The sequence below is a fragment of the Anguilla anguilla genome, chromosome 11, assembly GCF_013347855.1.
Source record: "Anguilla anguilla isolate fAngAng1 chromosome 11, fAngAng1.pri, whole genome shotgun sequence".
In the NCBI taxonomy this organism is placed as follows: Eukaryota; Metazoa; Chordata; class Actinopteri; order Anguilliformes; family Anguillidae; genus Anguilla; species Anguilla anguilla.
This window is the reverse complement of record NC_049211.1, coordinates 11,487,354-11,514,257: the sequence shown is the minus strand read 5'-3', so window position 1 is coordinate 11,514,257 and position 26,904 is coordinate 11,487,354. Positions and strand designations below refer to the sequence as shown.

At 42.2% G+C, this 26,904-nt stretch overlaps 2 protein-coding genes across 6 annotated transcripts; one reads left to right on the top strand and one right to left on the bottom strand.

Annotated features, from left to right (window-relative positions):
- Positions 1–674: 674 nt before the first annotated feature.
- On the bottom strand, positions 675–7,719 carry LOC118207948. Its single transcript, XM_035382170.1, has 3 exons — positions 7,677–7,719; positions 2,298–2,450; positions 675–2,061 (listed from the first exon to the last, which is right to left on the bottom strand). Exons 2-3 carry the CDS (start codon positions 2,446–2,448, stop codon positions 911–913), a joined length of 1,302 nt encoding a protein of 433 aa, XP_035238061.1. The 5' UTR covers positions 2,449–2,450; positions 7,677–7,719; the 3' UTR covers positions 675–910.
- On the top strand, positions 6,919–26,149 carry znf362b (zinc finger protein 362b). Of its 5 annotated transcripts, XM_035382165.1 has the most exons (10): positions 6,919–7,166; positions 7,292–7,409; positions 13,264–13,330; positions 17,050–17,296; positions 17,833–17,958; positions 18,433–18,760; positions 21,606–21,830; positions 22,160–22,238; positions 22,861–23,019; positions 23,557–26,149. In XM_035382165.1, the coding sequence occupies exons 3-10, from the start codon at positions 13,268–13,270 to the stop codon at positions 23,671–23,673; spliced, it is 1,344 nt and encodes a 447-aa protein (XP_035238056.1). In that variant the 5' UTR covers positions 6,919–7,166; positions 7,292–7,409; positions 13,264–13,267; the 3' UTR covers positions 23,674–26,149. The 5 variants fall into 5 exon arrangements, with proteins under 5 accessions (XP_035238056.1, XP_035238059.1, XP_035238055.1 ...); XM_035382168.1 differs by lacking the exon at positions 13,264–13,330; XM_035382164.1 differs by having other exon boundaries at positions 6,919–7,409.
- The last annotated feature ends 755 nt before the right edge of the window (positions 26,150–26,904 follow it).

The following is a 26,904-nucleotide window of genomic DNA, read 5'->3' as shown; positions in this document are numbered from 1 at the left end:
CCCCACTCTCCCCCTCCCACTTTGAAATTTAAGTGGAAATGCATTGCAAACAACATAAAAACTGGGCCAAAGAATTATTTTTCATTTTGAGAGGCAGAAAATGTATCTGCTTTATAAAGGGCATGTTTTGGCAGCGTCCTTGGGTTTACGTATTTGATCTGTATGGTGCTTAAAATGATTTATCCAAGCCAAGTATTGAATTGCATGCAACAAATGGAAAAGATGGAGTGTGCTGGAAATTTATTGTCGCCTTTCGATTTATTATTGTGCGTTTGTGTTTGTTTTATCGCTCAGGGGCCCGGCGATGTGGAAACGTCTGCCACACTAGGCAGATGACACAAATAGACATGGTTGTGTAACCCTCCCACACTGTGCCAGCTGCAGTCACTGCCTGTCTGTGTATGGGAATCTGACACATGCTCCGGGGAAAGAACCCTTAAAAAGGCATCCCCCCCCCCCCCTTTTACGTTTGAAATGCTGTTTCATATTGTGATTATATGTGATATGTGTTGGCGTTTGTGTATGACAGCCATGGCACACGTGTGCCTGTCAGCTCTGCACAAATCGGGTGAATTTGGGTTTGACGACAGGAGGTAAATGGGACGTCTCACGGTGTGGGAGGGGGAAGGAGGAGGGGGTCAGTAAACAAAGATCCCTCAGCACCACTTGCAAAATGATGGCCCGAGGCAGCTTTTGAGCATGTCTTTTTATTGCCATGTGTAAATAAGACACTTGTGTGTTTACCCACATTTAACATCAGCCTTCCCTGCTTCTGGACTGTAACGCTGTCATCCACCCACACCCTGTCAAAACTGAATTAACAACCACCCCGTCTCCGCATCCGTGCTCGTGTGCTGTCATCCTTTATTCTGTCTCTTTTGTCTTCCCCTCAGTCTTCAGCGCTTTGTTCTCAGCGCGACGCGGGCAGGACGCGTCTCAGGCTCCACTCTGCGAGCCTCTCCACGCTCCTGATCAGCATGCCGTTAATGGCCATCGTCGGGGGAAACAGGCAGAGCAGTGCGGTACAGACCAGCCCGAACAGCACGCTTCCTTGGTCCCGCCCCCCTCGCCGGCCCCCGCCGCAGGGGTGCGGCTGACCGTGCGGACTGGCAGCGGAGCAAGCTGAGCAGCGTGGCGCGCTCGAGAGCCGTGTGCCCATCTCGGGGATCGCGAGGAGTACGTAACCGTGTGGGGCGCCCCGGCAGGACAGGGCTGCGGCCTCGCTCTTGCCGCATGGTCCCTGCCTGCCGTCGCTGTGCGGCGGTAAACAGTGGCCTGCGCTGGTGAGCATTGTTGGCGATGTTGGCAGCGTGTGCCCGTCCTCTGCCCTGCTGTGGACAGCCACACCAGAGGAGGTGTAGGCAGTGTGTGCAGCGTGAGTCTTTACGCCATGGCGGACGGACGCAGGGACCGCCAGCCCCACTGGTCCTGCATCGGGGGTGTCCGTGTCCTCTTTGCGCTTGTCCGTCTGAGCGCGGGGGCCTCCCTGGCCCCACCCTCCTCTGAGCACCCCCATGGTCAAAGCCAGGACCAGGGAGAGGGCGAAGGTGGCCAGGGGTCGAGACGGACTGCCCAGCGTCTGCAGCGCTACGGTGAGCAGGTCGGGGAGGCAGGAGGAGAGCGAGCCGCCGGCCTGCAGGCAGGCTCCCACCAGCCGTCCCTCTGCGCTCCAGTCCCGCTCCCCACTGCAGCCGCAGAAGCTCCAGACCAGCAGGCTGCACAGGAAGCCAGGCAGGTGCATGAGCGAGCCGCTCTGTCCGTGCCCCGCCCCCTCCGCCCCCGTCTCTGAATCGCAGCTCGCCCCCGTGCTGCGATCCTGCGGGCACTCAGAGTTCAGAGGAACGGGGTCACCCGCATGGACACCCCCCTCACCCCACTTCTCACTCTCCAATGGCCACCACAGCCTGCAGGCTGTATCCACAGCAATGAGAGGTGCGGTCAGCAGCATCGCTGCCCCATAGGTGTGGTCCAGGAACAGCAGGAGACGGGGGACGATGACATCACTGGACGCCCAGGAATGAGGTTGCCAGGGCTTAGCCAACCACAGAAAAGTGAGGAAGGCTGAACACAACAGAGAGAGAAAGGTTACCATGCGCTCAGACGGATGTGGTCTCAGAAAGACAACAGAGAGAGAGAGAGATACTGACTTTTTGTACAAGTTTTTAGTACACCCACCCAACCACACACAATCAAACGTGGTCACATTTCGTCACCCAGCTGAAAGACTGAGAGCGAGAGAGAGAGAGAGAGAGAGAAACAACAGAGAGAGCGAGACATCATCCCACCTCAGCCCTCACCTGTGACGAGGAGATCGGTGAAGATCAGCAGACAGCTACAACAAAAGCCCACGGGATTGAAGGGGCCTCTGAGAGCAGGAAAACACAAAAGACTGCAGACGATCTTCATCAAGCCCAGAGTCACTGCTGCCTCCAGAACCCCAAAATCCATAACTGAAAAAGAGGGGGAGAGAACGGAATTGAGAAGGACTGAAAGGAAGGTATGAAGACATCACAGGATATTAAACAAACTGCATTTTACTGTCTACTGTCAGTCACGGCCTGCCTGTACTTCCACCAAACAGTCAACTACAGTGGCCTCCAAAAGTATGGTAGCTGTGGAGTGAACTGTGTTATTTTTGCAATATACCCAAGGCATTTGGATTTGAGAGACGATCTGCTCTTATGTCATGATATTTACATGTGTATATGTTTTACCATTCTATAGAAGCTGAAAATGGGGATCACAACACAAAAACAGTTGTTTTTGTAAAATGGTAAAACACAGATGTGGTAAAATAGCATGAAATAAAAGCCGATTGAATGTACTTCGGTCTGAAATTCATCATCTGATCTAAAATCCAAATGCCTTAAGTATACACAATTCACTCTACAGACCCCATACTTTTGGAGGGCACTGTATGGTACTTTTTTTTAATAAATTCTTTTGGCAGTTACCAATAGCCAATACACTCAACATGTCATTCCAGTCCAAAATGCCCTTTCACATATTTATTTCTTTATTTAAAATGTTCTTTTTCTTCTTTGGAGCATAGAGGTGCTTCTATTAAACAATCTTAATATAAATACAGTATGTGTATTTATGCATATCTAAAGGACGGTATATCACAGATAGTATGTCTTTTTGATTAAAGGTAGGTAAAGTCAAAAAAAATTACAGTCCAGCCTAATAACCTGGAATATTTAGAGTTTCAAAAAAATAATGAATGTCCATCCACAGTCATCAGGCATGCATGCACACACACCCTAACATTTTCTGCAGAACTTGAGCCAAAGTTACTGCAACAGTGAATTTTGAGAAATCAGGAAGTACGCCTACAATCTGGTGCAAACTCCTTTGCACACCCTGCTGTGCTGTTCCATAGAATGGTACTGTGTCCTTTGAGGAGCTGCACAGAGCATGGCAGCTTACTACATCACATATGCATTTACTCACTTTACATTTACTTTGTGCCATTTAGGCCACAGTGGTTTACCGGCTACAACGGCACTAGACCTAGAAAATCTGTTGAGTTGCAAACACATCTGGAACCAGATTCCAGACTCTGACCACTGACCTATTTTTTTTAAAATGCCCAAACGGCTCGAGAACATTACAATATAAATTATATATAAACCATATTCAAGATTAATTTTCGGTAGCAGTCAGTCCCACCTGCGGTTCTCAGCGTGGCTCCTTCCACACAAGCATGCAGTCAGTTTTGTTTAACCATCCCATCTTTTAGTCTGCTGTTGGGCGCAGTGAACGAGCGGCAGCCGCCGTAATAAGGAAGAGGACCACCTTTGCGCGTGTTGAGTAATGCGTGTGGATATGTGTGGTAAGTTCTTTTGTAATATTTTCATGTCATTGGTTGTTTGGTTGGTAGTGGCTTTTTACTGGCAAGTGGCCATCATTTCGCTGAGCATTACCACCACCTACTGAACTGAAGTGGATCGGCATCTAGATCTGATGAAATAATCCTTTCTTTCAAATAGGTGGATACACTATTAAAAACTTAATTTCCAGAATACTGGCTGACAAGTGTAGTGAAACATATTCCCTTCATTCTGCCCCTTTGTAATTCTTCATAAAAATCTTTCTCTCTTCCTAAAATAACTGGTTTTTTTTTTTTTTTTTTTTTTTTTACATTCTCCTGTTGGATGTTTTTTTTTTTTTCAATAATTGTAAAGATGTATTTAGTCTTGTGTGTCCAAATCTTAATCTGCTGTCCACATCTGGATTTAAAAGACCTCATACTTATTAGTACTGAATTTGTATCAGAGCAAATGATCACTCTTAAAGGTTGCACTTCTACCCACTGCAATACCAGGAGGATAGCATAATCCCAGGAGGATAGCAGATCTTCAATGATCTGATTCTTTACATGATTATTTTATATACACATTTAAGGCTGATACACTAAAGGCATATACCATATTCATCCTGTTACAGGGTTTTTAGGTCCAGTTGTACAGTATATATTCGAAAATATGGACTATATGTAAAATAGTTTATACAGTTTCAACCCAATTCTCCTCTCAAACACATTTAATGCAGTATGCTAAAAATCTACTGATGGCTGAGGTAAAATCCATTTAATTTAATTTACAAAACTTTATAATAATGTTTAGGTTGCATTATTCATGAACAGAGAGTACGTGGTGTGTATTGCTCAGGAATGTTCTCAGGTGAGGCTAATTGTGGGCCTATTTAAGGTCAGCTGTGCTAACTAATGGGCTCATCTTGTAGTAGGATTGGGCAGTGTGTAATCCAAGTGGTTTCTCACTTTGCCTAAATTTCTAAATAAATAAAAAAAGAAATCTAACCGCAAATTCAATTAAGTGTTTGGTGATGGTGATGTGGCGGAATGAGAAACTTTTTTTAGCCCCGTTGACATTCTGACATTTTAAATTATCCTACATTTCCTAAACCCGGAAGTTCACTGAAACCTGTTTAATATACTGCACACAAGGTTTTGCTTAGCACAGTGGGGAAAAACACTCTTGGCCTTTTTACATTTCAGATTAAGAAAGTACATAGGCACACTCAGAAGTATTTGTAATTGTTGAATTGACATAACAATGTAGCTGCGGTATACTGATTGTACATGACACCAGATATATTACCATTTTCATGCAATTGTTAATCTGCTCCATAATTTAATAATAATGTAACTATGTTTTTATTCCACAAATATTGACAAAGAGGATATTATGATTATCTGACTATAACATTACTGTACCTTAAAGTTGTTGTAGACATTAATGTTGTTAAATGGGACTTGTGGGGTTTTAAAACATTCACATTTATCTGAGGAAGTAAGTACTCTCTTGGGGGGGAGAAGTATCTGGACTACCTGGGGAAGTAAAAATAATCTTTGAATAATGCAAAAATAAAAAATAAAATAAATTAAAAAAAGACCAACAGTTTACAGCTACATCCACCTGCTCTTGAAGGAGCTACATTACAGCACAGGTCAAACCTTTTTAGGCTGCCAAATGGCATCAACATAACTACAGGATGTGGTTTTTTGGCACATGCAAAAGAAAAAGTACCCATAGCTCACCAAGTCTGCACTGAATCTACAAAATATATTATGATTTCAAATCATATGGAATTACCCTTTTAATGTTCGTTGATAATTGCATGCCATTGTGTGACTCCCATAACTAAATCATAAGAACAATATACAAAACATCAACACGAGTAATAATACTATCACCATCCAATATCATATATGATAGCATATACAAATTATGAATAATTGTCGAGAGAGAGAGAGAGAGAGAGAGACCTCTGTCAGCACTTTATTTATTTGGCTTATTCATTGCGCGTCATGTACAGAACCAGTAAAACCGCACTCGTGAACGAAAAAATTAAGAACAGCAGTGAAATAGACAAGCGAATCTAAGGCAAACTGAACCTTACCTGTCCACACGGGAACCTGCAGCTCTTCTGAATGAGTCAACACTTTTCACTCTTATTTTCACCCTGCTCTCGTGGTGTTTCCTTTCATCTTTTCGGGCGTGTCCCGACCCCTCGCCCCTCACTCCTCACCTGTGTATGTGAATGCTAATTTGCATATGTCCGGGGCTGTTTCAATCGTGGACCAACTCGTTTGGCAACGTACCGCTCTAGACTGGAGACGTTGACACACCTGCGATTATCCACAAACGTAGGCCTACTTCTTTGTTGAGAATAGGCAGACAGGGTGACAAGTGCGGGGAGATTTGTATTGACAGTTAATGATCTTATTATATAACAGTACGTACCTAAACACCAATCCAGATAGTTTTTAACAGTGACAAATATCAAATGCGGTGGCTTTTGAACTTTTTTTTTTCATTTTCATAATGACAGCATTTGCCCAAACATGTCAACAGGAATTTTCTAACAAATTGGCTAGGCCTAGGCCTACTGCCATCTGCTGTTTAAAACTGTAGCCTATCTACATATCTGTACTAACAAAAGATAGTGAATTTTTGAAATCGTTTAATTCACTCTTGTTACTTGTGCCATATCTCAGTAGCCTAGGTTAAATCAATATGATATAGTAGAGCGGTGATTTATTGGTGACCGTACACGATTTAACAAGACTTCCGACGATTTAAGTTAAACTGACGAAATAAAAGATTTTGATGACCAACCACATATAAAACCTTCTCTTAAAAAATGCTTATTTCATGAGGGGAATGGCCAACATTTCAGATTCTCGACTAGCTGACTGGGGCATTTAAAAAAGAAAGATTCGCCTGTTTGAGATTTCATTACAAAGTAATAGCCTAAACTACTATTTATTTCACACGCACACACGCGATACATCTGAGATAGGCTACTAAATAGCGATTCACAGTAATTTTGCACACATAGGCTAATTTTACTTTTTCCAAAAGAGACGGAACTGTTTTAAAATTGTTTGCTACATCGAATCAAAGAAAACAAAATTGTGAAAACAAATCGCCATGATTTGTAGCATTGTCTACTCAAGATGGTAAATATATAGTCTGACATAGCCTATATCCCCGGTTGAAGCACAATCCGAACAGGCATAAAATAGCATATAGTTTCTCGTCACAGTAGCCTACGTGCCGTAGCCCACTGGCTATTGGTTGGAATCAGTGTGTGATGTTGATACGCTTAACATATGCACGCGAACACAAATAGGAAAGGTTAGAGACTTTCTTTTTCTAATAAAATTTAAAACGGCATTCTTTCACTTGTTTGGAATATGTAATCTTTTTCAGGCGAACCACGGTAAATAAAGACGGTAATGAAATCATATGTCTGCCTGCAGAACCCAGAAGTGAACAGTAGGCGACCCGGAAGGTCTGAACTCAAGCAGAAGGCAGGCAGAAAGAACATCAACCTTTTTAATATATTTTTGCGAGAAAAATCTGCAATCGGGGCACCAGGTCTGTATGCAATTCGTCATTTATTTTTTAAAGCAACTTCTGCTAGATTCGCGGCACTTTGTTTGATTTAAATGAGTTGTTTCGGTCATTTGAGTCCCTAAAAAGTTGCAAATCAGAGAAATCACTAAAGCAAGCGCATGTTTGTAAAAGGAAACCAATGTATGCTATTGTGAAATATTTTACAATGTGTGGTACGTATAATGAAAGAAGAAAATGCTCGACGGTGGCTTATTTGATAGTGAATTTAGCGAAAATCCAGCGTCTTACCAAATGCAGCGCAATTCTGCAAGGCATGATTGTTGTAGGAAGTGTCTAGTTTTTTTTTTTTTTTTTTTTTTTTTTTTTGAGCCGGGCTATTCAAACCTGCAATTCTTCGTAAACAATCATTCGAGCACTTAATGCAAATACACTGGTGGCATTTACAATCACCTCTATTTATCTTTTGGTTTAAAAAAAACGAAATGTGACTAAATTTGGGGTCTGCAGAATATGGCGTCCTGTCCTTATAAAAATAAAGAGAGGCTGCCATTTTTGTTTTTCTTTTGTCTGAAAATTTTAATAAAACTGTCTGAGAATGTGGGAGAGGCGCTGGAGAGAGGCACTGAGGGGGATTAGAGTTTCGCCGACAACGAACGAATTGCTTTTGGTGTGTAAGAATTTTACACGTTAACAAGTAAACTATAAATGTGAAACAAACGTATGAACCCGGCAGCAAGCCCGATAGAATATAATCAAAAGTTGGGCAACTTTTGTTTAAGTTTTAAAGTGTGAGATTTTGCATAGAAAAATCAATTTGAATGTATAATGAAATAATCACCTTATTTTTATAAGGTATATTGCTGACGTTATTTTGTGAACATAAGCAGAGATCATATGCGCTGTAATTTTGCTCAGAGCGTACAAGGAAATATGCGCTCGCGCATTCAGCTCTTCAAATTTAGGCTATGTCCCGTTCCTTTTTTTTGAACGTATGTGGTATACATACAATCCGTGTATGCTGTTATAGAATGGAATTACGACCCCATTTTGTTACTGTACGTTTCTTTAGCTACTGAATAGGCTACAATGAATTGCGCGTGCGTTTCCTGCAGACTAGACTTGCCTGGAAGAAAAGGTAGAATGGCTCAGAATGCAATGCATTACTCTGAAGGTAAAACGGCACGGCAATCGGGACATGTTGCTCCTTGCTTGGTAATCCGGTTGTAGGTGGAAATATATTTAAATTCGGACTCGTGGAAGTGGATACAGAACCTTCTGGGAAAAGTTCATCAGTTTAGAAGTTTGTCAATATATCTATGTTTGTTGTTAAATGCAGCCATGTTTGGGAAAATGTCACTGGTAAAGAATATTTGCATATGGGCTGCGCTGAACAGATAAATGGGAAAACTGAGGACGTGCACCAAAATGGTTATGGGAATTGTCCAACAAATTTAGCCTATAGCACGATCAGCTCAAATATAACTTCACATTTTTGATCACTATTTTCCTTATTCGTGAAACTGGATGCTCTGTTCTTTACATTTTGGCCGATAAAGATGGTTTACATTCTGCTTATTTTAACGAAATAATAATATTTTGTTTAATCGTGAAACAGGCCTCCTTCGTATTGTTATTTTAGTTTTTCCCCAATAGAGTGTAGTAGAGTGTCTGGTTACTGTGGAACCGATTCTGATCTAAAGATAACAAGGCCCATTGTTTTACATTTTGTTCTTTGTGTGGGTGCTTCTGACGTTTCGTTTTTTAATGCCAATGCTTCACCAGTGTTGTTTTCTTCATGCGCAGGTGATTTGTTTCAAAAAGTAGGGCCTCCTCTGTTTTTTTTTTATTTATTTTTTTAAGCAAAGGTAAAACAACTTATTCCAGCTGAATTGTGTCACTGACGATTACTCGTTATTTTCTTGTGTTTTTGTGGAGAAATGTATCTCTTGTATCAGTCTGGTTGCCTTTGCAAGAAGGCCTACGGCAGCTGTTATTGGTCATGGTCTTTGGTCTGTAAGTTGAAATATATGCATTTCACTTCAACTTTCTTAATGTGACAGTTTTCTACATATTTTGGCGCAGTGGTCCCATGCAGTCTGTGAGCCTTGGCTAAATGCATGTGGGTCTGACAGAAAAAAAACACAAACTACCTTTCTTGGCATATGAAACTAAATATATGAAAAAGATACATCACGGTCTTAACACAGACATAGGAACATTATGTCCAGCCTCTGGGGGGGACTCAGTGTCCTCTCTTGTCCAAACTGGAGGGCTTTGTTTTCCTTTGTTTTCCCTTTTGATTTCTTTTGGGTTTTTTTTTTTTTTTTTTTTTAAGATGACAACCTGCCTTTTCACTTTTTGAAGCCTTGTGTGTTTTTTTTTTTTTGGCTGGACCGCAACAGTGGGACCCAGCCCTATAAACACGAATGTCTGTGAATGAGTGACTGAGTGATGAAGTTACACCATTGGTTGGCCGAGTTATGAAGTTACACCATTGGTTGGCCGGTCCAGCCATATACTAGGTTTTGACCTGGTCTTGTTTTTCTTTTTCTTCTCACAAGTAATTGGCAAAGCAAACAAGTTTGGTTTCATACCCTTGCCTTTGATCATGGATGCTTTAATCGTTGGTGTGCTGCTTCTGAAAGACATCAGGGAAAATAAATATTGGCTAATTGTTTTTTGAGGCGGTGCTGAGTGGTTGGAGGGGTAGGTTTGATTGGACGGTTTTGGTTGATGATGTTGGGTAATGTTACAAACTGCTCCGTGCTCCGCCTTTCAAAATCTGCTCAAGGATCAGCACTAGAGCATGAACAACATGCCTCCTGACACTTGCTTAATCGCTGCTGTAACAAGTGTGTAGTATACTGTACATTCCTCTAAGAAAGAGGATGGGTGGGACACGTGTTGTCTGCACTGCAATGCGTCTCCTGCCCTGAAGCGTTCAACCACAGCCCCGAAGCAATCTAACACTTTTAAACGATCCATTTTCAATATTGGGGTGGGGGGTGGGGGGGGGGGGGGATGTGCTTTGCATAAACCAAGCAGGTCTTGATGTGGTTTTTACTGGTGATTAAAACAGAGGCAGGAACGCTGATGTGTTCCGAAAAGACCTCTTTGTTCTTCTTTTGGGGTGACATTACTGATCTAGATTTTTGTGCCAAAATGAGTGTACAGGGCACTCTGCGTTTTTGACATGATTGTACATTGTGTTCCATATACCACAGTTCTTTCTTTAGATGACAGTGTAGCTGCAATGTAGCTGTAAGTGTTTAGAGAAGCGGTACTGGAGTTAATGCAGATGAGCTAAGATTTCAGTGTCATACTTGGAGGGGTCATATTCTGCTTTTGGGGGTAATAATGGCCACCTTTCTCTCTTTAAAAAAAAAATTGTTTCTTTCAGAATGCTTTCATGTTTGGAAAAAGGTGACTGCAGTCAAGTCAAGATTTGTATTTGTCAGACATTTTGACTAGTGCAGGGATATTGCACTTTTTTAATGTGCAGTCTGGTGTTATTTTCGTTCCTCTGGAGCCTCTGGTGTTAGTCTGGATATTTCACACAGCCCTCCTGTGGAAATGTCTTCCTGAGTGGGAGTCTGTTCCACGTCTGTCTGTGGCCAGAATCTTCACACACACACACACACACACACGCGCACACATACACATACACACACGCGCACACACACACACTCTCCTCCATTCTAATCTCTCCCTGTTCCCTTCATCCGTTGCCTGTCTCTGGGTCAGCTGCTGTGGTCAGCCCGTTTAAACTGGACTGCTTTGTTTTGTTTGGTGAATTGTGTTTTGAGCGATACCAGGGAGCTCCACAGTTCTGACGGGATTACAGTGTGAAATATTTTGGGTTGACAGACACGTGATCCCACTGTTCAGTTGTAGCAAAAGATACGGGCTGGCACTTAACTTAACCTGTGTCTCCCAGGTAAGGTGGCCCGTAAGCCTGTGTTTGAAACACCACTCTGACCATCTATCAGTGACCTTCAACTTCTTTGACTCATTAGGGAACAAACTAAAGCAGATTCTTGGCAACAGTATTTTTAAACAATCTTATCTATGCAGAAAAATTAATGAATAGCTTTTTAATAAAAAAATAAAGGTTTTTAATGCAAGAATTCCCTCTGTGTGTGAAGAATGGAGTGGTGAGGTTTGAAAAACTTGGAAACCAGTCTTACTGCGAGTTAAGAAAAGAAAACAACAATCTCTCTCGGTCATTTCCGTCTCCAGTGAGACATGGTGACTCACAGCACCTTCTGTGAAAAGGTTCTGCTGTATCAAGCAGAGGGAAACTTTAAAGCCACGTTTCTCTCGTGGTTTTGCGCTCTGCTTGCCTCAGAAACGTTTAGCGTGTCGTATGCGGTCAGAAGATGTATGCTTGAGCGGTTGGGGATGTCCCTGTTTCTGTGATGAAGGGACAAAAAAAAAAAAAATGCAAAAGAAATGTGAGGGCGATTTGTTTTGCGGTGGGGAAAAATGTTTTGTTTGAATGTGTGATGCTGCGCTTACTAGGGCTGTCAAAAATATTCTAAGTTCGAAAACTATTTGAAATTCTTTTTTTTAAGTTCGAACCTAAATTTGAGAATTCAAATATTAGTTTTGGATCCCGCGTTTTGTAATTAACATGAATATACAGGCTTTAATTTCATGCGGCGAATCATGTTCATGCACGCAAAGTTCATTTCCTGTGCTAACGTTACTTCCTCTGTCAACAAAAAACGTTCTGCCCTGGATCCAGAGCAAGTGGATCGTCTGGTTTTCCTTGCCAATAACCGTGATACTTTCAGCTCCATGGACACCTAACGTTACTGGTCAGCTAGCCTCGCAAAGTTGATCTAAAATACGTTTTATAAATGAGGCCCCAGATGTAGTAACCTAGTATGAAAGTTCGCCGATGTCCTCTATTCTACTGCCCGCTTGTGGAAAATAACGCGCAGGCCAGTTTGGAGGGAGCGTCCACGTGCATATTGCGCCCGACACTAAGCAGCTTATTTTTGTGAATTATAGGCAAATGATATTCGAACTCTAATTACAAAAGATAATATTCGAACTCAATTTCATGGCACTTTTGACAGCCTTAGCGCTTACTGTAACATACAAGCTTCTTATTGAACTGTATTCAGCGTGCCTTGGTGAACTTGGTGAAATATGGCCAGCTGCTTAAGAATGAACTCCAGGTAGAAATGTGATTGACACTTATTGTTCCCTCATACATGTCCTGTGTTCGTATTTGTTGTGTAACAATGATTTCCCCCTGTGTACAGGGGTCATAACAAGGAAAGAGGTCCACCCTTGAAATTGGATGGATGTGCAATACAACTGAAAACTGGAAATAGTCATTTTAATTAATTTACTGAATTGCCTCCACCCATACTATGGGTCATGTTTCTTAAAGAGGCGCCGCTCCAAAGAGTGTTGTGGTTCTGTGCATCAGTATATAGCATTTCTCATTGGAATATTTCTGAAATGTTTTTGTTTTTTTAGGCTGCTTGAAGCAGTTGAAATTGAATTGTTTTATTGTCATTGAATGCCTCTTTCTTTGCTCTCATGAAATGAGGCCTGTCTGCTAAACTACAGTAAAGAGGTCCCAGTCTGTGCTTTGCTTTTCCTTTACCGTGCAATGGAATCTGGGATCCCCGCGCCAAGAAAAACAGAGCTTTTAACAAAGTTAAAGTTTTGAGGGGTGGGGGGTGGGGGGGTAGGGGGGGGGGCGGGGGGATGGAATTAGCCAATGCGCTGCAGCAGCAGGATGAAGAAAGCCCTCAATCCGAGAGAGAGCTAAGCCGACAACATTTCAGCTTGCGGCTACACCCACGCACCCCCTCCATGACTGAGCACTGTATAATCCTTGTTTGTTTTGTCTCAGGAGGATGGCCGAGCCTCGGTTTAATAACCCCTATTTCTGGCCACCACCTCCATCCATGCCTGGCCAGGTAAGAACGTCCACCATCGCTCAGGTTTTTATCCGTCTGACAAATGAAAGCTTGACAGTCATCGCGGCTGCAGCGCTTCTTGTGTCCCAGGGAGAGGAGGGGAGGGGAGGAGGGTGGGGTGGGGTTGGTCGCAGCTCTCTGTTTTTGGGCTCGCTGTCGTACTCATCTGGATGCTGCACCCCACCCAAACTGCCTTCTCAGTCCTGCATTTGACTCGCATGTTTGGGGTCAGAATCATCTCCTCCTTTGCACTGAGGGCTGTCTTGGTCCCTCAGGAACCGATTCCTGGCATCAATTTACTATCCGGTTAATCACATTTTAAATTATGTACACATGCGCACACACAATCACATACTGTATAATTATGGAGGGTGAAATGGGTGTAGTAGTTTTTATTTTGATAATTTATACAGGTGAATCATGGAAAGGATTGCCAAATCAGCTTTAATATAGAAAGTAATCTCCTGTTGCTTTTGGTCCTATTCACTGTGTAAATTAATTCAAGGTGCCATATTAACACAATTTGCCTTCAGCATTTCCATGTTCCTTAAACAGGTGAAACTCCAAACACCTGAAGCCTGTTTCCCATCAGGTCTCTTGTAATTTTTTTCCCCCCACTTTCCACGCTTCAGAATGTGGAAACCAATTTATTTTCAATTCACGCTCCAGAATGTGCCAGGTCACAGCTTTTTGGGAAACCCTTATGTATTGTGAAGGGGCAGGTGGTGATTTAGTGTGTTAATATTGGGGGGGTCCCCAGGTCCTGGACACTGCCTGAATCCTAAATTATGGTCACACGTCCACTTTTCACCTCTGTGACGGTGTGGCACAGCGCCCTCTGCTGTATCCTGAAGGGAGTGCCATGCATGTGCCATGCCTCTTCTGTGGCAGCAGCTCCTGCAGTAACTGTGGGACCGAATACAGACAAGAGGAGGAAGTTAAACTAGGTCAGGACACTCAGGCTGGTGATGCCCTTACTACAAAGACCTTTGAAGCTTGACTTAGTTAATTGGAGCATGTCATGCTACCAACTCATTTACCCGAACATTTGATTATAATTAAGGAAATTGCCGCTACACGTGTGATACACACTACATTTTACTTTTAGAAAGGCAAAGCGTACTGTCTGTGGGAATCAGCAATGGGACAAAGACATTTTTTTTGTAAAGTAGACTTTGTTGTGAGAAGCAGTGAGAACCAGGTGGCGAAGCGTACGATAGATGCAGTGGTTGTGGTTTCTTTATAAGATGAAAGCTGCATAGCAATTTGAATAGGGGAAAATCATTATCTGTTATCTGAATTTTTTTGTTTTTTTTGTGGTCATTCTTGGAACTCGCGTGTGATTTTTGGCCTGCTTTTGATTGACACTGGAGCGGAGTTTGGGCCCATACAGCTGACACATCAGCGTTTTGAGACTTGACTGTCATAAGCTGACTGACTAGGACTTTAAAGACACCGGGTCACAGTTTTAAAGTTTTTTTTTTTTTTTTTGAAAGAGTGGCTATGGCTCCTTGACTTACTGCTGCGTGAGTTTCTCCTCCAGTGTGTCGGACGCCAACACACAAGCCGCTTGTTTCCGGGAGAGCTTTGCTTCTCCAGCATGCGTTTTCTCTGCTGTTGGTGGCCTGTGGTGTGGAAAATAGTTGTCTCCTCAGAACTCTGTGTGCCTGAGCTGCACTTCTCCGGGGGGAGTGGGGTAAGGGAGGGTTGGATCAACAGTAAATTCTGAATCACAATTGGCAATTCCAAACTTGGGGTAGAGGAAAACCAACTTTCTCACACACACACACACACACACACACACGTATGCAGCAAAGTATTTTAAACCTAAATTTTGTTTCAGAATCTTTGTTGAAATCTAACTTGAAGCCAGCGGCAACTCCTCTTAACAATAGGCCTACCTGACAATATAGCAGTAAATATGATCGAAATTCTTTCGACGGCTTTAGTTGTTCTCTGTATTCTGCAAGCCTTTTCAGAATCAGTTCAACAGGTGAAATGCTTAAATGGCGATTTCAGAAAGAGTTTCAGTCTTACTACAGTACTTCTAGCAGGTGTAATTTTTGTTCTGGCCACTAGAGGGAGGCAAGAACGCACATATTCGAAAGAACACTGAATACCGTGTGCTTGGAATATATTATGAAGTACTATGAGGGGTAATGATTTAATCATTCAGGGGTTTTTATCCACTCTAACCGCAGAATAAAACATAAAATGGTACCTGCAACATGTCAACTTTCATGCCTTTATTAAAAGTCTACTTGAAGGGAACATATAGGCTATGGCTTATTTTTCATTATGGAGATATGGCTGTGTCACAAGTCTCCACCACTCTTTACAGTCACACCTCCTGTGACGGCAAAGCTTTCTTACAACAAGCAGTAGAGCAGCGCAGTAGAGGCCCTGGGATGAATCACTGTGAGACTGTGACATCTTTTTTTGTGTGTGTTTTGGAGCAGAGAATTGTTCTCCTCCGCCGTCTGCAAAGGGTCACAGTACAGCACCGTGAGGGAATAAACACGCCAGAGGGATGCCGCTGAGTAGGTCTGAGCCAGCAGACTGTAGCAAGGAATGTGTGGATGGTCATTATTCATAGACTCGGTACACTGACTTAAAGCATGGGAAAATGTAACGCATAAGTTTATATGGCAGAGCCAAGTGTGGGGAGCCTGTAATTATGTGTGCAGTTTCTTTTGATATGAGATTCAGGGGGAACTGTCTGTATTCATACTTATGAAGTATATATACATATTAATAACGTTCATACTTCACAGTCTCAGAGACCTTATTTCAAACACTGAATACACTAAATCAACAGTTTCCTTCTCTTGCATGTTTTGGTTCATCTGGCCCACAGCATCATTTTTTCCCCTTTAGTTTTAAAAATAGATTTGGCATAGCTGCCTTCCCCACAGCGAGTACTGCTCCAAGGAAGGCATTCAGCAGCTAGATATGTTACTAAAGATAAGGGTCTTTTAGAGGCTTGCTGTGAGCAGTGCGTTTAGTCATGCAAGCAGATTTAGGTAAATATGAGTTTACAAATGTCGTTGCCAAGACAGCGTGTACTGTTTCATCCATTATATGTCGTGAAGCTTATTTTAATATTTCTAAAGATTATTATTCATTTATTTTTATTTATTTTATTTTTTTGAATTGATTTTGGCAAACAGAATTTTGCTTACTCTCTAGGCATTTGATTAATTTATTTTGTTGCAATATTGAATCATGTTTTCCAAGTGCACAGCTTCCATTATGATGTTATTCAGCGAATTATCCCAAACCACAGAAAAGGCAATGAACCCTCCAAGGGCGCTTGTTAAAAAAAGGAAGGAAAACTGGCCATGTCGGTGTGTGGCAGGGTAACATGGGAATTGGGGGAAACTTTCCTTTCTGCTGTATTTTGTACAGGAGTACGCATGACAAGGGTAATGGCACACATTCCTTCAGATACTTCTGCCTTTAAGCAATAATCGCATGAGGAGTCTTTATTTTACCCAGGTCTGCCTGAAAACATTGAACTGCAAATGTATTACTTCTTGTGCACGTTCCATCAATCCTGGCCTCAGTTTGGGAATATCGTACAGTCACAGTTGTTCGCTGGGTCTTTGAAAAGCAGTAGAGTTTGTGTTTTAGAGGCTGTGCTTTCTGACCCGGTCTTAACAGACTTGACCCCACTGGATTCGCCTCATTAAATTGGACACTGTTCTGGACTCTTGCAGCTGGATAACCTGGTGCTGATTAACAAGATCAAAGAGCAGCTGATGGCGGAGAAGATTCGGCCCCCGCACCTGCCCCCCACCACGGTGCACTCCCAGCAGCCCCTGCTGATGAGCCCGTCGCCCTCGGAGAGTGGGCAGCAGGTGATGTCCATCCCCAAACTGCAGCACGTGTCTGGACTCCATTCACACAGCCCGTCCCAACCCGACATCGCCCTGCACGCCCGGCCCGCGTCCAGCATGGTGGCAGGTAGCGTACCGCTCCAATATCGGAGAGAGACACCTGCACACACACACATACGCACGCACGTACACACACACACTCACAAACGCAGACGCGCACACATGCACACTTGCATTCACACACAAACGCGCACACACGCATACATTCACATGCACTCTCACACACAGACACACACAGGGACTAGTGATGCACAAGAAAAATCAGATAAACTTCATCCATGGCTTAGGTTTTAAATGAGAATTTCACAGAATTGATTCAAACGATTTTCTCTGGTGGATGCTTGTGTTTTTGCAGTTGTGTTTTTTGCATGGTTGATACCTCTCCCTTTGGTGGTGAGATACTTGCATTTCTGAATGTTAGTTCCCGTCAGTGCAGTTTTTGTCTGTGGATGGGAGCTTTGGGTGCTGTCTGTGTCTGTAAACTCATAGGTCCCTAAGCTGGAAACATTTTCTCCCTTCTCCACAACTTCCAGTTTTGTCCATTTCCTTTGCTGGCTGGTATTTGCTGTGAATGTCAGTTTTCTTTCTGCGCGTCCTTGATAGGCCACATTCTTGGTGACGTCAACATGAATCTGGATGACAAGTCGGCGGTAAAGGCTAAGGGGTTGTGGGAGGACTGGCGTCTGCGTCAAATAATCGACCACCCTTCTAGATCAAACCACCTTTCCGGTAATAATCCTCCGTTCTTTGCCATGGCACTTGATTTTTATGAAAAGCCTGAGTGCCATTTCCTGCTATAATAATAAAAACACACATTTTTGTGACAGATTTGTACCAAAGATAAGCCAGGAAGGAACTGAGGAAAGGGAAACCGACATTTTAATTCATGGCATGCTTTATTCAGAAGTGCAGTAATTTCAATAGAATTTTACATGCTGTAAATAATGGAATTAAGAGCTGTAGTACCACAACGTTCTTTACCTGTATCAGAACAGCTGTAGGGGGAGTCACTTGAAAGGCCCAAAGTTTATTCCGCAGATTTAAACATAAAATCGAGTTACTCCAGCTCTTAATCGATAGGCTGTCTTCTAGCTTTAGCGCCAATCACATTCCTCTGAACTGTGTTAAAACTTTAATGGCCTTTGGAGTTATAGAAGACGTTTGTGTGGGAACCCTGTTGCCCGCCCTGCCTGTGCCCCGCAGGTCTGGCCCTGTCGTCCCGCTCGATGAACCCCGGCGTCTCAGACGCCGTCACCCCCACCACGCCCACCTCCGGCAGCCAAAACCGGCTGGGTGGCGCCCCATCTCCAAACATCGTCTCAGGATTGGCCAGTGCCCCCAGTATGGAGCAAATTAGGAGCGGGGGTCTGTCCGGGCTTTTGGGGCCACCTCCAAAGATGGAACGGGGTCGTAAGAAAATCAAGGCGGAGAACACGTCTGGCCCCCTGCTGGTGGTTCCCTACCCTATCCTGGCCTCTGGCCATGACCAGTCCGGAATCACCATCACAGCCAAAGAGGGAAAAACCTACAGGTCAGTCACGGCTACAGAGAACAACGGGCTGGTTTCACTACTTATGATTTTATTTGAAGTAATATTAGTCTTCTCATAATTGCTCATTACATTTTGTATAATGAAGTTATGCTTAGGGTGTGTGTGTACGTGAGTGTGTACGTTTTGTGCAAGTGTAAATCATATATTGGTGAGTTGTGTAGCCCTGTTTCCAATTCCGGTGTAAATCGTGTTTGCGGATTGTGTGGGTGTGTGTGCGCTTTATAGGTGTAAAGAGAGTATATATTGGACATGTGTGAAGTGTGTTTACATTGTACAGTGGTAAAGAGTATGTGTGCGTGTGTGTGTATTGTATAGGTGTAAAGGGAGTATATATTGCACGTGTGAAGTGTTTTTCTATTGAACAGGTGTAAAGTGTGTGTGTATTGTACAGGTGTAAGTTGAGTGAATGTGTTTTGTACAAGTGCAAGGTGTGTATGTATTGTACATGTGTCAAGGGTCCAAGGTATCAAATGTGTCTCAAACCACCGTGCTGCTGCCAGATATACAGTAGATACTACAAGCATTGTTTCTCCTGATTCATTTTCCTTTTGAACTCAATGGAAAAAATATTCAGGAGAAACCATGCTTGTAGTATCTACCGCATATCTGGCAGCAGCACGGTGGTTTGAGGCTCATTTGATACCTTGGACCCTTGAAGACTTAAAGCCATTTAGCCAACAAATGTGTTCCATACTATATCAGCATAATTTACAGCTGAATCTAGTCCCACCCCCCAATTCCCATAGAGATCCATTCAAATGCAGAGAGTTTTTGTATAGCTTGTAGGACAACCTGAATATAAGATATCCAGACTGATGATGTTGATAGGTCACAGACAGCAGGAAGTCATGGCATGCAAATGATATGCAAACAAATACAAAACATCACTCTTATTTTACATTATGTTAATTTGTCGACTGTACAAGTGAATTTGCTCACTGCAGCAAAAGTAAACATTACATTCATTTGGCAGATGCTTTTATCCAAAGCGACGTACAAAAGTGCATTTCATGGTCGTAGACAACTGCTAAACACGGGTTCAGTAAGGTACAATACTTATTTTGTACAGCTATTTCTAGCCGAGAACAGTGAACACTATTCTGGCCTAACATCTGCAAAGCCAACTAGGCAGAAGAATAAGCTACAGTATTAGGACAAATACAAATTACCAAGAGGTGTTGGGATGGGTGTTTTTTTTTTTTTGTTTTTTTTTTAAATAAAAAAGTGAAATATACAGCGTGGTGGTGGTTAGTCTAGGTATAGTCTGAAGAGATGAGTCTTCAGGCCACGGCGGAAGATGGGTAGTGAGGGGGAGGTTCGGAGAGGGACGGGGAGTTCGTTCCACCACTGGGGAGCTAGGGTGGAGAAGCTCTGTGATCCCTTTGGGCAGGTGGGAGGGGTTACAAGGCGCCCTGCTGCCGCAGAGCGGAGTGGTCGAGCAGGCACATAGAATTGAGTCATGTCCTGCAAGTAGATGGGGGCTGTCCTGTTGGCAGCAGTGTAGGCAAGGGTCAGGACTTTGACCCGGATCCTGGCGGCGACCGGTAGCCAGTGAAGTGATCGCAGCAGAGGAGTGATGTGGGAGAATTTGGGGAGGTTGTAGATGAGTCGGGCAGCGGCATTCTGAATCATCTGTAGTGGCTGTATGGCACAAGCTGGTGGTTGCACGATGAGAGGTGATGAGTTGTAATACATCGGAGTCCTCCAGCATTTCAAAGGAGGTCAGTGTGGCTGTGGGTTTGTCCCGGGGGGTTGGGGGGCTCACTGGATGGGCGAAGGAGTTCCGGATTGTAGCCACCTTTCCTTCAAAGGCGGCCAGAAAGGCATCTGCGGAGAGGGAAGAGGGAGGTGGGGGTGGAGGAGGAATGAGGAGGGAAGAGAAGGTGGAGAATAGTTTGCGTGGATTAGAGACACATGCACTGACTGAGCAAATGGTGGCACCGGAGGTCTCAGGAGTGCATTTGTTTAATTCTTGCTAATTTTCTGACCAATGATTTGTTGCTAAGACCATTAAAAGCTTAATATTTTGCCATTTTGGGCTTGGCCCATTTTTTTGCCCTGGAGTGTATATATTGTACAGGTCAAAGATGTGTGTATTGTACAGGTGTAAAGTGTGTGTATGTATGTGTATTGTACAGGTGTAAGGTATGTATGTGTATTGTAACGGTGTAAGGTGTGTGTGTGTATTGTGCTGTACAGGTATAAGGTGTGTGTGTGTGCTGTACAGGTTTAAGGTATGTATGTGTATTGTACAGGTGTATGTTGTGTGTATTGTGCTGTACAGGTATAAGGTGTGTGTGTGTGTGTGTGCTGTACAGGTTTAAAGTATGTATGTGTATTGTACAGATGTAAGGTGTATGTATGTTTATTGTACAGGTGTAAGGTGTGTGTGTGTGTGTCTTGTACAGGTGTAAAGTGTGTATGTGTATTGTACAGGTGTAAGGTGTGTGTGTGTGTGTCTTGTACAGGTGTAAAGTGTGTATGTGTATTATACAGGTGTAAGGTGTGTGTGTGTGTGTGTCTTGTACAGGTGTAAAGTGTGTATGTGTATTATACAGGTGTAAGGTGTGTGTGTGTGTCTTGTACAGGTGTAAAGTGTGTATGTGTATTGTACAGGTGTAAGGTGTGTGTGTGTGTGTATTGTACAGGTGTAAGATGTGTATATGTATGTGTATTGTACAGGTGTAAGGCATTTGTGTGTATTGTACAGGTGTAAAGTGTGTATGTGTATTGTACAGGTGTAAAGTGTGTATGTGTATTGTACAGGTGTAAGGCGTGTGTGTGTATTGTACAGGTGTAAAGTGTGTGTTTGTGTATTGTACAGGTGTAAGGTGTGCCCGCTGACCTTCTTCACCAAGTCAGAGATGCAGATTCACTCCAAGTCTCACACAGAGGCCAAACCGCACAAGTGCCCCCACTGCTCCAAGTCCTTCGCCAACGCTTCTTATCTAGCTCAGCACCTGCGCATACACCTGGGGGTCAAACCCTACCACTGCTCCTACTGCGAGAAGTCCTTCCGCCAGCTGTCTCACCTGCAGCAGCACACCAGGTTAGTTCACCATGACAAACTGGCCACTCCTCTTTTCAAACCCTCCCTGTTTCGACCTGCCAGTCATTCAATCATGAAGAGGGGGGAAAAAAACTCATCCCTGTGCACTTACCACATATAATTTGTAAAACTAATTTATTTTCAGTGTAACGTAATTTGCAGTCTACTGTAACGCTTGAAATGGAAGAATTGATTCATTTGAGAGGCTCATTTGAGATCATGTCTGTCACAATGCATTTGTAAAAACTGTGATGAAAATGTACCGAATGATTTCTGTTTCCTGCTTTGTTTTTCCCCGCCCTCTGGGAAAAAAAAAAAAAAAAAAAAAGAATTCACACTGGTGACCGGCCATATAAATGTGCTCACCCTGGATGTGAAAAAGCCTTCACACAGCTCTCCAACCTTCAGGTGGGTGCCAGGGGGACCAGAGGCGGGGGGGAATGGACTGGGGAGCCATTTTAATTTTATTAATTTCACTGTCATTATATTACATTACATTACAGGCATTTAGCAGACGCTCTTATCCAGAGCGACTTACACAACTTTTACATAGCATTTACATTGCATCCATTTATACAGCTGGATATATATACTGAAGCAATGCAGGTTAAGTACCTTGCTCAAGGGTGAAACGGCAGTGTCCTACCCAGGAATTGAACCTGTGAACTTTCGGTTACGAGCCCAGTTCCTTACCCACTGTGCTACACTGCCGCCCAGTAGTCCGTAGTCATTCTCTAGCTCAGGTGCTGTGATTGATAATTGATCATTTTTCTATGAACTTCCAATAAAGACCTGTGTGTTTGATGCTTTCGCTGGCATCTTTTCAGGTTACCAGGTATTCAAGGCCATTTTTACAAAATAGTTTAAAAGCCTTTTTGGATTTGCCTCTTGTCCAATCTAGCGTCCATGGAAAAACATTCTAACGCTACTTTTCTCTTGAATCTGTGTTGAAATGAGAGGGATGCGAGGAAGTGTGTGCATAACCTGAATAGATGTGAACTCTTAAACTCTTTCCCTCCTTTTTTTTAAGTCTCACCAGAGGCAGCACAACAAGGACAAGCCGTATAAGTGTTCGAATTGCTTCCGCGCGTACTCGGACGCCGCCTCGCTGCAAATACACCTCTCTGCGCACGCCATCAAGAACGCTAAAGCCTACTGCTGCAGCATGTGCGGCAGGGCGTACACCTCCGTGAGTACCTGCCCTGGGGGAGGGAGGAGGAGGGAGGAGGAGGGTGGAGGGAGGCAGGAAGGGAGGAGGAGGAGAAGGGAGAGGAAGTGAAGTATTGGACTCCACACTGGAGTGCATCATGGCAACCAGCAGCAGTTCTTTGGCTGGACACAAATCCCAGAGGCCTGAAAATAGCCTTTTGCTGTACCTAGGTGTTAAAGATGAGGAAAAGGAAATCCAGAAATTAAAGATAAGGAAAAACAGGAAGATAATTCAGATTTTTTTAAAAAGTGGAATCAAACATGGCATACACACCATAAAATGTGGACTTGGTGTATGGATGGTATTACCCCCTTTCCACATCTCTCCTTTTACTTTCACTGGTGTTAAAGCTCACAATTGGTCTGCTGATAACTGAGGCGTTTTGGTATAATTGAGTGCGGGTGTCATTTCAGTTGTGTGTGTGTGCCTTAACAATGGAGGGGGTTTTGCCATTTGAAAGTGCAAAGTGAATTCATTGAGCTGGTAGTTCACTGCCGATTCATTCTCTTTTTGCAGGAGACATACCTTATGAAGCACATGTCCAAACACACGGTGGTGGAGCACCTCGTGAGTCATCGTTCCCCACAGAGAACGGAGTCCCCCACAATCCCCATAAGGATCTCCCTCATTTAAAAATACACCCTCCCCTATTGCCATAACACCATTAGCTCTCTTTTCCATTTCAGAAGCCCAAATACCAATTGCTGTTTGTTTGTTTGTTTGGTTGGTTTAGTCCCTTGTGCAGGTTTTTAAAAATGTGCCAGATTATATTTGTACTTTATCAAAAAGATTTTTTTTTGTCCCATTTTAGTTTTCGTGAATGAGAGGTTTGGATGGGACAGCCAAAGATTATTTTATAGCACTTTCAGGCCTTGTAGTATTGGCCCAAAAAGGTTTTTGGTCTTTTTTTAAGACTGAAAATATAAAGGCATTGCTTAAGGCAGCTAAGAATTTTGACCATAGGTATTGCATTTGAGGACTCTTTTGTGTCCCTCCTTCCTTCAGTTATTCAATTGTTTAATTGTTTACATAAGAATACTTTGTTATGCTGAGAATCAAAATCTTTAATGGTCAAAATCTTTAATCACCCCTTAAGATATATTGCCAGTTTGTAAAGTTATTTCACAGCCCAGTACTTATAAGACGAGTCTACATCACAATGTAATTACATATATATATTATATATAATATTATTAGCTAATATTTTTCCTGACATGCTGTTTCTGTGAAGACAATGTAGAGAAGCATTTCTTCAGTAAATGTCCTATAATAGTTTTTGAGAAAAATTACATATAGCTATGGAGGTTTTTCTAGACAGTAGACATACCTTTAGCATCTGTGGATGTTAATACCTTGTCTCTATGAGAGAGCCTGTCGGCATTTTTTTCCCCCAAGATGTCAGTCACTTCATCAAATCATCTTTCATTATTTTCTTGTATTATTGGCCTCTGAAAAATAATGTAGTTGTTTTCAGACAAAAGGTAGCATCCAGTTGTGTGCAGGATTTAACTTCATTTAACTTCAATTCATAATTACTCTGGAGACATTCCAGTAGGTGACAATGGTCCTGTCAAGTATATTAGCGTGACAATACTAATTGTGACATTTACAAGATAAGCTGCAAGAAAACAGGTGCAACATGAAAGATATCGGTCAGTATTTACATTCCAGGTGGTTACCGTTATTACTCTTGGAATTTTACCGTAAGTACTATTCTTTGTGTAGCTTTGATTTTCCCCACTGTGTGGTGTGTTTCTTGCCTGTCTCGATCTCAAACCCTTTCCTTTTCTCTTCCAGTGACTGCTGAACCATTAGTGTTTTATCCTGTTCAGCAGTAAGAATATGTTGAAAGACATTTAAAATGCGTTAACATTGGAGAACATGAATTGCTCCAAAGAGGCACATAAATCAAATGTAGTTCAGAAGTAATTGAAAAATAATTACATTTATTATACATCTTTGTAGCTTTAATGTCATATAACATTACCCTCCATTTAGGTGTTACATTACATGGTGTTGGTTTGTGTTCTTTTCATCAAAGTATTCTTTTCATCGTACAGAATGTGTGGAATTACAACATTTATTTTTAAATCATTTTAAAAGAAAACTGAATTATCACTTGAAATGATTATTTGAAAAGCAAGTCATTTTGAAACGTAACGCTAATGTGTTTCCCTGGTATTCACTGCTGCAACTTCACGAAAGCCTATTTTCACAAAATTTGCTAAACTTTCCTATGCTTATAAGATGCAATGTGTACAACAAATTTTGTGAAACCTGGAAACAAAAATTGTCAAGTCTAACAATATTAACATTGCTGTGAATGATGAAAATTTGTAGTAATGTGCTGTTTATTGTCTCCAGGTTTCAGTGTTACATGCATGCATTGTATGGCAGAAGAAATATATAGGGTCAACTATAGGGACAGAACCTCGGCATGTTTACATGTCAAAATAGCTTTTCTAAATAAAAATAAAATAAGCTGTCTGGCTATTTTCTGGACTCAAAATCCTAATGCCAACTACAACATATCCTGCCTCGTCACCTTTGCCGTCTCCCTTTATGGAGTAAATGGTGAACTGTACATCTATGTTACAAATGTACTTTATGCCCTTCTTATATTTTAAGGAATTTTAACAGAGAATTCTTGTTTTGGATTTCTCATTAAATTCTATATAGATGCATTGTTTATGTATTAAAACAAAACCTTGACTATTGAAATCCTTTACTCTGTCTAAATATTAATATTTGATTTGTTATTTTTATACACATTTAAGCCTTAATTATTGTTGTATGGCCACGTTTTATTTTCATTTTCATACTGGTGTTCTGTATCAAGTACTGTATGCATTTTCATTTCTTAGCATGGAATATCCTGTAAATAGCCAATATATTAACTGTTAACTCATTTTCTATATTAAATAATTATATAGGTCTAGCTATTAAAATTAATTTTCCTTTGTCTTGTATTGTGGTATCACATAAAGATTCACTCGGCTGCAAACGCAGCCTAATCTTAAGAGAAGGCTGCGTTTGTGTAAACCAAGCGAAAAATAAAATGATAAAAAGCTTTGTATCTTTTTTCTTGTTTAATAAATTCAAACTGATATAAGTGTCTCAGTTTATTTATTCGCATGATCCTAGAATAAAATGTGAATGCATTTGTCATACGGCGTCGTCTATTGTGTGTATAAAATATAATGTTGAGGAAAAACATTTAAAATGTAGAAGGGTAATCCAGAAGCACTCGCCACCAAATTTGCTTGTTGAATCTGTGTGCGCAGTCTGTGAGGAGGCTGTTTAATGTAGTTCTTTTTGAATTGATGTAAAATGTGAAATGTATACCTTATACCCCTTTCACACAGAATAAAAAATGAGTTTTCGAGACTGCTTCAATACCGTACTTATGTCTGTGTGAACACGTTGCGACGGCTTTTAAAATACCGCATCGAAAACGCCTCTCCCAGTGTTTTCGAGGCGTCTCGATTCCCGCATTTTTCCCGTGGGAACGGAAAGCAGCATCGACGACTGCTTTTCTGGGCGGCGTTCGAATTACGTTACAGATCTGCGTTCACGCCTTTTTTACAGTCTCTGGTTCACGCGCACCTATCTCTCAACCGAAAAAATGGCATACAGAGGAAATACCTGGACCCATTGTAAATGCATTAAGACAGCGAAAACTAATAACATAAAAAATGTGACCACTTGCAGTTCAAAATGTAACATGTTTGTTTGTTTTGCCGGAAATTACAAGAACGAAAATAAATAGCAAGCAACGTTAGCTTTGGGCCTACATCATGTGTGTTACTATGGTAACGGAACATAAACAATTCATTCACAAGAGTTGTGTTCTTGTGGCCGCCG

Excerpts from the sequence above, each read along its gene's own strand:
- LOC118207948 (XM_035382170.1), bottom strand. The coding sequence starts at position 2,448 with ATGGATTTTGGGGTTCTGGAGGCAGCAGTGACTCTGGGCTTGATGAAG. Across the intron at positions 2,062-2,297 it reads CACCGATCTCCTCGTCACAG|CCTTCCTCACTTTTCTGTGG; the intron begins GTGAGGGCTGAG and ends TGTTGTGTTCAG.
- znf362b (XM_035382165.1), top strand. The coding sequence starts at position 13,268 with ATGGCCGAGCCTCGGTTTAATAACCCCTATTTCTGGCCACCACCTCCA. Across the intron at positions 13,331-17,049 it reads CTCCATCCATGCCTGGCCAG|CTGGATAACCTGGTGCTGAT; the intron begins GTAAGAACGTCC and ends GGACTCTTGCAG. Across the intron at positions 23,020-23,556 it reads GCGGCAGGGCGTACACCTCC|GAGACATACCTTATGAAGCA; the intron begins GTGAGTACCTGC and ends CTCTTTTTGCAG.